The 12148-nt window shown below is 42.5% G+C and overlaps 1 protein-coding gene across 4 annotated transcripts in view; it reads left to right on the forward strand.

Moving 5' to 3' along the window:
- The window catches only part of ARHGEF12 (Rho guanine nucleotide exchange factor 12), a 161450-nt gene extending 152996 nt beyond the window's left edge, over nucleotides 1-8454 (forward strand). For all 4 annotated transcript variants that reach the window (XM_069555405.1, XM_069555406.1, XM_069555404.1 and 1 more), the window contains 8 exons: nucleotides 90-177; nucleotides 809-895; nucleotides 1020-1099; nucleotides 1396-1629; nucleotides 3819-4289; nucleotides 5479-5795; nucleotides 6914-6983; nucleotides 8107-8454. In XM_069555405.1, the coding sequence (XP_069411506.1) occupies nucleotides 90-177; nucleotides 809-895; nucleotides 1020-1099; nucleotides 1396-1629; nucleotides 3819-4289; nucleotides 5479-5795; nucleotides 6914-6983; nucleotides 8107-8117 (1358 nt within the window). In that variant the 3' untranslated portion in view covers nucleotides 8118-8454. The remainder of the gene's footprint in view (nucleotides 1-89; nucleotides 178-808; nucleotides 896-1019; nucleotides 1100-1395; nucleotides 1630-3818; nucleotides 4290-5478; nucleotides 5796-6913; nucleotides 6984-8106) is intronic.
- The last annotated feature ends 3694 nt before the right edge of the window (nucleotides 8455-12148 follow it).

Raw genomic sequence — 12148 nt, forward strand, 5'->3', positions numbered from 1 at the left:
ATAGTACCAGCACACTAGAAACATCTTTGGCAGCCTCTGTGGGTCATATCATTAGAGTGAATTTGTCTTGTTTTTTTTTTTTTTTTCAGATAACAAAGCTTTATTCGTCATCTCCATGTCTGATAATGGAGCCCAAATTTATGAACTGGTGGCACAGACAGTTTCTGAAAAGACTGTGTATGTACTGGACATAGCTACCTTGCTCTGTTGTGTCTTATTATTCTGAATATAATATTCCACAATCTTAACCTTGCTTTTGTAATAGGACTTTGAAAACCAAAAACTGAATGGAAACAGATACTTCCTCTGTATTCTCTGAGAGGCGTTCTTTCAAGAACTTGTTCTTCTAGATAGCTGTCTCTTACTTGGGCTTCCCAGGTGGCGCTGGTGGTAAAGAACCCACCTGCCAGTGCAGGAGTTGTAAGAGATAAAGGTTTGATCCCTGCGTGAGGAAGGTCCCCTGGAGAAGGGCATGGCAGCCCACTCCAGTATTCTTGTCTCTTACTTGGAAAAGTATCTTTTCTAAAGAAAAAATTCTATAAGTGTCAAGTGAAGGTTTTTTAATGGGTAGTGTATCCATAATGTTGTTAGGTTTTTCTTTAAAGTATAGCGTTTTTATTATCTCTACTTAACAGTATGTCTCCAAAATAAAGATAACCTCTGGCAGAAATAGGGTTATTTGTTGGTTGGTTTGGTTTGGTTTCTGGTATAGTTCATTGTTTTTATTTCTGCTGTCTGAGTATATTTAAAATGTATTTCGTTTTCCTTTCCCTGCTGTGTGTATTTTGTGCTGTTTTCAAATGTGCAGCTGGCAGGACCTAATATGTCGGATGGCCGCATCCGTGAAGGAGCAGTCCACAAAGCCGATCCCACTGCCCCAGCCGCCACCGTGCGAGTGAGTGTGCCTCTGCTCCTGAGTGGCATCTGAAAAACGATGGATGAGTCTTAACATTTTGTTGCAGTGATCTTTAGGCACCTTGTGAGGCTAAAAGGTTATTTATTTATTTTCTCTTCTGTAGAGGAGACAATGATGAAGAAGAACCTCCAAAATTAAAAGTGGAGCATCATGACATTTCAGTCACTGGTTTGCAGAGTCCAGGTAAGCTGTTTTGCAAAGTTAACCTGGAAGAAAGTAGTCTACATGTTAGTTAATAAAATGTGAAGAGACTCTTAACTGCTTTGGTTTATGCAGGTTCTGGCATCTGCTGTTCACTTTAACAGACTTAGCTCATGCACCTTCTGTGTGCCATCATAATGCCACACTAAGTGCATGCGTTTTACTTTGTGGACAATCTCTGTAGCTCATGCGGTTATTTTTTTCCAAATATTTTTCTGGGTGCTTCACATTAAAAGTTTTGCTAAGATGTATTCTACTTTCTCTGTTCCATTGAACAGACAGAGATTTGGGATTAGAGTCTCCTTTAATGTCATCAAAACCTCAGTCTCATTCGCTGGGTACCTCTGGGAAGTCGGAAGTAGATGACCTCTTTGTGGCTGAGAGACAGTTTGCAAAGGAGCAGCATGCAGACGGGACACTAAAGGAAGTTGGAGTGAATTATCAAATCATAATCCCAGATCCACACTTGCCTGTCTCAGAAGAACGGTGGGCACTGGATGCGCTAAGGAATTGTAAGTTCTATTCATACATTAACACAGATAGACTTATTAAGCACCAGAGTTCTATAGTGTATTATGCAACCATTTAGGGAGAGTCAAGAAAGTATGAACTATGAATTTTCCCTTGAAGAATCTTGCAGTCTAGTTTGGAAGATGACAGAAAACTTTCCCCTACCTTCTTAAGTAGATAAGCTTTATAGGTATGTCAGAATTGATCTGGTTTGAGTGACCAGGGAAGGGAGGCATTAGAAAACAAGAGGGCTGTGATTACTGCCTTGAAGAATGGGTAAGACTCAAAATAGGTATTTATTAATAGGAGAATAAATAGAAGTCATTCAGATAAGAAGAATGGTAGGACCAACAGCAAAAAGGCTAAACCTCTGAGGGTGTTCAGAGCGCGGTGGGTAGGGCAGCTGGCCTGTGTGGGAGACCACACAAGCTAAAGGAGCTGTGGGGCAAGGTTAGAAAGCTGGAGGACACTTTGTGGAGCCCAGCTGTTGTGGACCCTGAAGACTAGATTGAAGGGCGGCACCCCACAGGGTTCTGAGGACTGTTTCAAGCTACAGATATTCTTCTGTTTTTCTTGTGGATACTGTAGTGTTCTTCACCACAGCCCATTCTTCTCACACACACGCACACACATGCACACACGTGCATGACTGGATGCCCCTTGCCACTCTCTTAGCTATCCCCCCACCTTTCCAGCCTGGTTGAGAACCACTGGTACAGACAGGAGTGCATCACATGTCTCAGGTGTACCGGAGGAAGGGGAAAAGGCTGCTGCAGAGAAAGAACCATTTGAAGTTTTTAAGCTGGAGTATATGTATTAGTAATGAAAAAGAATACTCTGGCCGAGAGCTGCAGAGGGATTTGAATGGAAAGAGGATTGGCGTGGTCTGGGCTTGAGGCTAAATGGGTTTGGACTAGAATGGTGGAATGGTGTTAGAGAAATGAAAATGAAGTGAGGAACCAACAAATACTTAAAACAGTTGACTTCTTTGGATGTGAGGACAAAGGAAAGGGAATATTTAGAGATAATTTTAGTTTTCTTGTCAGAAATAAAAATTAGAAAGGACTGCCACTGCCCACTGCGACACTTTATTTTCTCCTTCTTTCCTTTGCCATAGATTGTGGGCTCAATTTTAAAACATGTTGAGATGTAAGTAATGAATGGCAAGCCGTTTAAGAGGAAGGATGAGCAGGAGGTTGGAATTTTAAGACGGGAATTTTGGAGGAGGTTGGGGAGAAAGATGGCTCTGAGTGTCAAAGCCATATGAATTCATAGCATCTCTCAGGGAGTGACTGCAGAACAGAGAGACAGAGGGTCAAAGACCCAAACCCGTGTGGAGACTTTATTTAAAGGGAAGACAGAAGTCAAGGTAGTTGAAAGTAGGGAATTGGTCCAGTCATTTAAGACTTACTTTATTCTAGACTCATTGAGTTAACAGTGGTAATGATTTCTGATGGTTTCACTAACAGTGTTCCACTGACCCTCTCATTGAGTGGCCTCACATCATACACTGGCCCATTTAAAATTAAATTGGTTCTGTTTTTAGCAACCTAAGGAAGCTGTGTTACTTAGGTCATTTTTAAAAACGAATAAATATTTCCTTATCCTTTGAAATTATGCATGGTACCAAACATTGGAATTAAATTTACAGGCCAGCTTTGTTTTCTTTGTCACCATTTAAGGAGATTCTTTGGGTTATTATAGATGATAAAATAAATGTTCTGTGTCTCTAATAAAATTAGAAAAAATGCCTATGTAAATAGTGTGGGCTTCTGGAAAAAGCAGAACTTTTAGATTCTTTTGTTTAGGTTAATACAGCTTTTCTACATCCCTTTAAGAAGTACCTTGGGGGTGGTATTCCAGTTATATGGAAGAAAAAGAGGAGGCAGGCATGGTATTGGTTATTTAACAGTTTTAAATAGGAGAATAATAGGAAAATCTCCATTGAGAATTCTTCAGGTTTTGTTTTTTTTCTTTTTTTTGTCTAATTTAATCTTAAATTTTCTCTAGACGGTGTTTTATTTCATTTTTCAAACCAAACAAAAAATGATTGTGTGAAATTAATGTTTTCTATTGTATGTTAGTAAAAAGGTACTGGCTTTAAGAGAGAAATTATAATTCCTCTAATTTAATTCTGTCTGTCTGAGGTTATGTGAATGCATGTGTTCTCCCCACTTCCTAAATCTTCTAGTGGGTTTGTTGAAGCAGCTGCTGGTACACCAGCTGGGCTTGACTGAGAAGAGCACTCAGGAAGACTGGCCACATTTTCCAAGATGCAGGACAGCCTCTCTGGGGGTGCAGGCAGACAGTGGAACCCAGAACCCTGAAAATATTAAGGCCTGTCATCCTGTTGAAGCACAGATGCCCTTTAGAACTGGAACTGGTGGCATTTCAACTTGTTACAGTCCACGGACTTCAACTGAATCTTCTGCTCCACGGGATTCAGTAGTACTGGCATTCCAAGAGAGCCAGGCAAGTGACATTTTAGTAATGGACCACATGATTATGACCCCAGAGATGCCTCCCTCAGAGCCAGAAGGGGGTCTTGATGAGAGTGGAGAGCACTTTTTTGATGCCCGTGAAGCACATAGTGATGATAATCCATCAGAAGGTGATGGAGCAGTTAAAAAGGAAGAGAAGGATGTTAATTTGCGCATCTCAGGCAAGTTCCTTTCACATTTAAACTTTGATTTCGATCGTCGTTATTTGTCCTATGTGCTGAAATCGATGTTGCTTGGATATCCAAGCGTTATCTCATGTATGTGTCTGTGTGTCTGTGTATAGTGTCTGTTCTTTCATGCAGTAAATACTGTCTCTACTCTATGCTGGACCCCATCCTAGGTCCTGGGAGATGTAACAGTGAATAAAACACAGAAAAATCCACTTTTCTCATGAAGCTTCACCACCACTTGGGGAAAGAGTAATAGTAAATAAGTTACCAAATAAATAGATGTCAGATAGTAAGGATGATACAGAAAAATAAGTCATACTGAGGGGCGCAGACAGTAAGGATAACGGACAGGGTGGTCAGGGAAGAAGGCCTCTCATGAGGTAGCACTTGAGCAGAGACCCAGGGGAAGGGAAGGGAAGGAAGACGCTGTGTGGGTGTCCAGGAGTAGAGTGTTCCAACAGAGGAGGTGAGCACACAGTCTGCAAGGCCAGAGCAGGCATTCTGTGGTTAAAGAGCACAGGCTGTGGGAGGAAATGGTGAGAGATGAGGCCAGGTAGGTATTTGACAGGGAAAGTGGTCATAAGATCATATAGGGACTTGGTAGTTTTCAGCTTTTAACTTGTAAAATGCTAGCAAACATGAAGTTATTCTGGAATTACCAGGAATGTTTGCTAAGTGTAGCTTTAATCTGAAGTAAGAAAATTCTGATGTCCTGAAAATGTAACTTGGAATTTGGAACTTAATGGCCTTTCCCCCTCTTTAATAGCTTTGAAGCTATTTCAGATGTTAAAGAATCCTCTGGCAATGCAGGAGACCCCAGTTCGATTCCTGAGTCAGAAAGCTCTGCTAGAGAAGGGATAGGCTACCCACTCCAGTATTCTTGGGCTTCTCTAGTGGCTCAGCTGGTAAAGAATTTGCCTGCAATTCGGGCCACCTATGTTCGATCCCTGGGTTTGGAAGACTCCCTGGAGAAGGAAAAGGCTACCCACTCCAGTATTGTGACCTGGAGAATTCTATGGACTGTATAGTTCATGGGGTTGCAATGAGTCAGACACGACTGAGCGACTTTCACTTTCACTTTTCAATAGCTTTTAAAGGTGTCAGCACATCACCTCACATTATTTTCCGATGTGTTGGAGGTGGTACTAACCTCTTTAACCTGTCCTATCTCTGTCTGTAGGAACCTATCTGATCCTTGATGGCTATGACCCGGTGCAGGAGAGCTCCACAGACGACGAGGTTGCTTCCTCGTTCCCCCTTCAGCCCGGGGCAGGCATCCCCTCTCTGGACTCTGGACACCAGCAGCAGCCTTCTCCCCAGAATGCTCATTCTGACGGGGCTGTTTCACCATTCACCCCAGAATTCCTGGTCCAGCAGCGCTGGGGAACTATGGAGGATTCCTGTTTTGAGATCCAGAGTCCCTCTGCTTGTGCTGATTCACAAAGCCAGATCATGGAGTACATTCGTAAAATAGAGGCTGACCTTGAACACTTAAAGGTACCTCGGACTTCATCCTTAGGAGTCGGATATAAGAAACACATTTAACAGAGAGGAAGTGTAGAATGATCGACATGCTGATGTCAGTAACCTCGCTGAGGGTCTAGGTTTGTGTGTTGTCTCTGACCATTGTCTGTGAGTAGACCTGGATGAAAAACTAAGGTCAGCATTGTTTTACCTGGTTACACATCACAAGAACAGAAAAAGTTGTACTCTATAAACTGTGTGTGTATGGCTTTCAAAGTTTAAGGACCTGAATACATTTGGGATGATTGGCTGACCTCCATGAGAAAATGTGAGCAATAAGCTGAGATAGGAAGCTGTGTAGTTAGGAATCTAGGCTGGGAAATGCCTTAACTTGCCATCACCTATTAATTATCTGTGAATTATAGCGTGATGTTGATAGTTTCCCAGATGCTGTGACAGAGAGACACTGTCTCCAGTGGCTCCAGTGGTAATCTAAAGACCTGCCTATGAGTAGGGGTTCTGTAAATGGGCAATTGAAGATGTCACTGTGTGAGCCATCACTGCAGAGCTGACCTGTGTGGTCCTTTCTGACAACAGGACTCTGTAAGTTTGCCATCTGTAGGCATAGGTACCAGAGCCCAGATGTTTTGTCATGACATTACTTAGTAGAGGTTTTGGGGGCAGAGTTCAGAGTGTTCTTAGTCTCTTAGCTAAAGATTGGTTTCCCTTAGTTTTTCTTTCACCTTCCTGTGATAGGTTTTCCTTCCTTTGTAGGGTTACATGTAGGGATGTCCTGCGGCTGGTAAGATTCTCAGAGGCCATCGAGGGCACATTGGCTCTAACTTAGTTCATGCCACATATGGGATCATTTTAAGGGTGACTCCAGGGCAGGAGGGAATAATCACTTCTAATAGTTGCTCTCTCCTCTACTTTCTTCTGCATGGGAACATTTTAAGGTATTCACTCAAGGGAAAAGCAGGTAAAAGGAAATGAAATTTACTTCTTTTTTTTCCTATTAACAAAAATTTTAAGGACGTTAATGTTAAATTTGACAGCTTAGACCTGTAATATACAAAAGCCTTCATTCCTATTTTCAAAATAAAGGTTTTTTTTAATGATTGAATGAAAAACCTGTGGGTTTTATTTTACAGAAGGTGGAGGAAAGTTACACCATTCTTTGCCAAAGGCTGGCTGGATCAGCCCTCACAGACAAGCACTCAGGTGTGTGAATGCTGTGGGTTTCTGACTCAAGAATCATCCTGCCTGAACAGTCCATTGAATGAAATGATTTATGAAAGTGAAAACCTTGTGAGATTCTATTTCATCTCTTGTCTCTAAAAAAAAAAAAAAAAGACACCTGTTTTCGAACATCATGCATCAAGCAGAGGCCACCATCTGCTGACTCGGCTCTTCCTCTCGAAGAAGAGCTGCAGTTGTCAGTCCCCATGGCACCTGTGTTCTGTCTTTCTTCCCGTTTGCAAAAGCAGAAGGCAGAGCTGCAGCGAGGGGAGTAAACCGAGGCCGCGTAGCAGTGGAAGCAGGCCCTGCTCGGGTCCTGCTGTGCTTTCCTGTCTCCCAGGGACCACAGATGGTTCCCGTGTTCAGTGCAGCAGTCTGTGCTCACTTGCCTTCATTCTTTTGAATGAGGCTATTCCGATCCAGAAACAAAGATGTTAACAAGGTCCACAGGTTTCACCTGGTAGCTCAGAGGTTAAAGCGTCTGCCTGCAATGCGGGAGACCCGGGTTCGATCCCTGGGTTGGGAAGATTCCCCTGGAGAAGGAAATGGCAACCCACTCCAATATTCTTGCCTGGAGAATCCCGTGGACGGAGGAGCCTGGTGGGCTACAGTCCACGGGGTCGCAAAGAATTGGACACGACTGAGCGACTTCACTTCCCTTCCCTTCCCTTCACTTCACAGATTTCAAATGTACTCTCTGTGTTAATTGTATTTTTATTTAAATTCATGTGTGTATTTTTGGCTGCGCTGGGTCTTCATTGCTGCGAGGGCTTTTCTGTAGTTGCTGTGAGCGGAGGCCACTCTCTAGCTGCAGCGCATGGGCTTCTCACTGTGGTGCCTTCTCGCGTTGCAGAGCATGGCCGCTGGGGTGTGTGGGCTCAGTAGATGCCGCGCACGGGTCTAGAGCACAGGCTCAGTGGCTGTGGTGCACAGGCTTAGTTGCTCCTCGGCATGTGGGATCTTCCCAGATCAGGGATTGAACCCGAGTCTCCTGCATTGGCAGGCGATTTCTTTACCACTGAGCCACCAGGGTGGCCCTCTCTGTATTAATTTGAACGCATTCTTTCTCCTTAATTTGACCTCTACACCTCTTTGTTCTTCCCAGATAAAAGTTAGAGCCGCGTGTCCTGGAGGTGACTGCAGGTTGTTGGATTTGAGCACCAGCCTTGTCTCACCATGTCCTGGCTCCAGTGTGGACGCTGAGAGAGAGTGTGACGTGTGACAGAGGATCTGCCTGCAAACACCCTGGGGGAGCCATGCCCCCTGGGGCCCAGAGCAGGACTGGGTCTTCACAGCCTGGCAGCTGCACAAGTCTGTCCGAGAGGGGACATCCGTGCTCTCGCCCTGCTCTTCTCACTCTCAGAAATCCATTTTGATTCAGAACAGAAACCAAATGTATAGAGCTTTGGGTGTAGAATATGAAATTTTACTTAGACTTAAGAAAAAGAGAAAATCAGATGTATTTATTTGACTTCATTCCGTATTTGAAAGCACATTTTAATTTTTATTTTGCCATGTTTTGTTTTAATTGAGTAGTGAGAGTTTTAGCCCTTTGTATTTAGTACACCCAAGGATTGACTGCTCCTGAAGCAAAGAGTTCAGGATGGGGTATCAGGAGGTGGCTGGAGAGGTGAAGAGGGGGAGGGAGTGGGCAGAGGAGGGAGGAGCATGAGGTCTCTACTGGATGATGTCCCGTGCCCTCTGCTGTCCCATAGGCTGCTTGTCTGAGGGTCCCCTCAAAAGTGTACCCCAAAGTCCTCTGCTGCGACTCCTACGAGCAGAGGACTTGAGCTTTGTGCTCCCAGGTGGGGGGCTTCCTCCCACCCGAGGCCAGCACCTCTTCTCTGTAGCTGGGATCCGCTCCCGATGAACAGGAATCCTCAATGTACTAAATAGCAGGCACTTGAAAATGGGTGTGTTTTCTTCTATCGTCTCCTTTTCTGTTGAGGGTTGGGATTTGGGAGGGAGAGGAAAGCAAATTTTATTTTCTTGACTATAAATTTGTTATCCTTGGTATTGTTTCATTTTTATAATTATACATTAGACCTTGGCACTTGTGTAAAATAATCCCTGCCAGCTGAGCAGGAAGCGAAAACAAACAGAGATGCTTCAGGTGGTGGCAGGGGTGCGGGCTGCTGAGGAAGGGTGGGATGGGTGTGGGTGAGAGTGTGGGAAGGTTATGTAACTGAATCACTACTGAGTTGAACAATGGCTTTCATGAGCCACGGGTACTGCTGATTATAAGGCCAGTAAAATTTTAGTACCTGGAGGTTTGACTCTGATTTTTGCACTGATGGTGCCAAAGGGCTCTTAGAGTTTGAAAAGAGAGCCAAGGGTGGAGTGGAGAAGAATGCGGTGGAGAAGGCAGAGCTGCTCCAGCCAGTTCCAGAAGCACATCCTCAGACTTCACTGCTGGAGCTTTTTCCACACTGGTGCATGACTGACCTTAAAAATTGCAGACCAGAACATACACTGGATACTGCAGGCAAGGCGTTGGGAACTGCCTGCTCTAGAATGAATGGTAGCCCTGGCAGCACCCTCCAGAGGATAAATGTTTCAGAACTGTAACTTGAGAACTCCCTTCAGTTCTGTTGGCTTTCTGTGGTTTTCTTTGTGCATCAGGTATATATTAATGTGTTTTGAAGTATTTTTGCCAATCAAAAACAAAATCATTTGTCAAATATTACAATTCTGTTAATACACAAGGAGTTGATCCACTGCTCATGTCTTTCAGTAGTACCCTCTGAACTCTGTGGGTAGTTAGGATGTAATTTTACTCTCCCCTGCCATCCCCTCACCATCTGCCCAAATATATATATATATATATATATATATATATATATATATAAAATATATATATATAAATTTTCCCCCCATCATAAGTGGTAAGGATTCCCAACTGCATTTATAAACACCACTACAACTTAGCAAAGCTCATCTGTGTCCAAATTCTTCTTTCTGTCTTTCCAAAAGTGATCTGTGTTTTTAAGTAGACCAGCTTGGATCGTTGGACCTCATCTATAAATTAGAATTTTATTTTGATTTATAGCCCAAGTATAAATTAAAATGGGATTAAAAATTTTAGAAGCAGAAGCTAATATATAAGTAAAGCTTGGGACTTGAACTTTCTGTATCTCTTAAGAGAAACAAGTAGAAACCAAATGGTTACATTGTGCTGCTGGAAATAATGTAGTCACTCCCAACTAAAAGGGGTACCTGTAGTTACTTGACACTAATACCATCAGTGGGCAGTTCATCAGAAGAAAGGTAAATGCAAACAGAACTTTCATCTTAACTTCAGATAGTACAAGGTCATTGAATAATTCCCTAGCACTCATTTATTTAAGAAGATTTGTGCGTTAGCAGAGTTCTGGTTTCTCTTCTGGTTCAGCCAACCCCTTGTCCTTAGCAACTATTTGCTTTTCTTTTTCCTGAAGTTTAACCTCTCCTTGGAACAAAAACAGGGCTAACTGGAAAAATATTTTGACCGTTGCTCTAGTACCTCCAAATAAACTCGTATCTAGATCTTCAAATGAAGCCCCCAAATGAAATCTAATTCTGAAAAGATTCCACGATTTTGAGTTTTCTTTTTTATCTCACCAGCCTCATGTCTTCTCCTCCTCCTCATCCTGGCCTCCCATGCTCTCCTTTTATTTTTTTTTTTTCCTTTTTGTCCATTATAATCACATCCATCCTACTTTGATACTATTCCTGCCTTTCAGGACAATGGAATTAGGTAATCTCTGTTTTGGGGTGAGACTGATGACTGTCAAAGCTGTTTTCTTGAAGTTGGTGACTGGAAGTTGGAATCAACTTCCATGCGGAAAGATCCAAGGGCGGTGGATGGAGCCACCTTCCCAGAGCAGGAGAGCTGGTTTTAGCTATCGTGACCTGCCGTGACCCTGTGCTCTTTCCAGTGGCCCTAAGGGCTCCCTTGCTATTAAGTGGCACATTACATTTGAGGTGTCTCTTTCATTTTCAGAGGACAAAGTTCAGCAAGGCAAATCAATAAACCCCAAAGTGCTGTAATTTAAAATCATGGTCACTGCCCTAGAAGTCGTATATTTTGTGTACTTTAAAGCCAGCTATGAATAACTCTGACTGCTTGGGTTCTCTTTGGCTATTAGGACCTAAACTGTAACTATTTATTATAATATGCTACAAAAAAAAAGGTTCTTTTTTGCTTTCTTTTCCCTGAAACAACTTTGATCGACCGTTAGAAAGCATGAGTCCCTCTCAAAAATATTTTTTGTTAATTTTGTCCTTGGAGGAGGGTGGGGAGCTAGTGTGATAGTAGAGGAGAAAAGCCCACTGTTCCCTTATTTTTGAAGCTAAAGAAAATAATTACACCTACTGTGAGTTGTCTTTCGCTCGCATACTTTTTTCTTTCTGATATCATTAAATTCAGTGTATTATGTGGAGCTTCTGTATTTCAAACTGGAAGCTGTCTTCTTTAAAGGTGGTATATAATGTAATTTTGAGCTACAAGAGTTTTGATCAGTTTTTCCTTCCCTATATATCACGGGGGGGCAAGGTTCAAAACTGTGTACAGAGGACCTCAAGATAGAAAATTAAGCAGGACCTTCCAGTCATCTTTCTGCTGGCTAACTTTTTATTCCCTAGAATTACAGTTCCTGTTTTGTAAATCATGGTTTGTTTTTTTTTCCCTCTGACTCCTCCACCACTTTTCAAAGTGATCTGCATAATTATTCTTTCCTCAAGAAAAGAGTTCCTTTGCCTTGTTCTTCTCCACTGGTACTGATGGTTTTGAAAATAAACTGGTAGGAAAAAAAGGTGTACCTCCTAGAAGGAAGCCCTGCCCGCCATTTCCAGGTGCCAATGGCTAAGCAGGTGTGCCTCAAACATAACTGTAACTTGTGCACACTGTGGGTCACTCTTAATCAGCCTCTTCCTACTAGAGCGTTTTATTTTCCTTGTTCACCGTACAATCATGTACTACTCTTTAACAGAAATTACTTTTAAAGAAATCTGGAACTATCTTTAAAAAAAAACTTTATTAATAATCATGTATTTTTACTGATCACATTTTGAAATGCCTAAAAGACTTTATTGTTCTAATTATCCAGATGTACCTTTGTAAAATAGCTCTTTTATGAATTAGCTGATAAGGCTGTATGTTTCTGGAA

Source organism: Ovis canadensis, chromosome 15 (assembly GCF_042477335.2).
Source record: "Ovis canadensis isolate MfBH-ARS-UI-01 breed Bighorn chromosome 15, ARS-UI_OviCan_v2, whole genome shotgun sequence".
Lineage (NCBI taxonomy): Eukaryota > Metazoa > Chordata > Mammalia > Artiodactyla > Bovidae > Ovis > Ovis canadensis.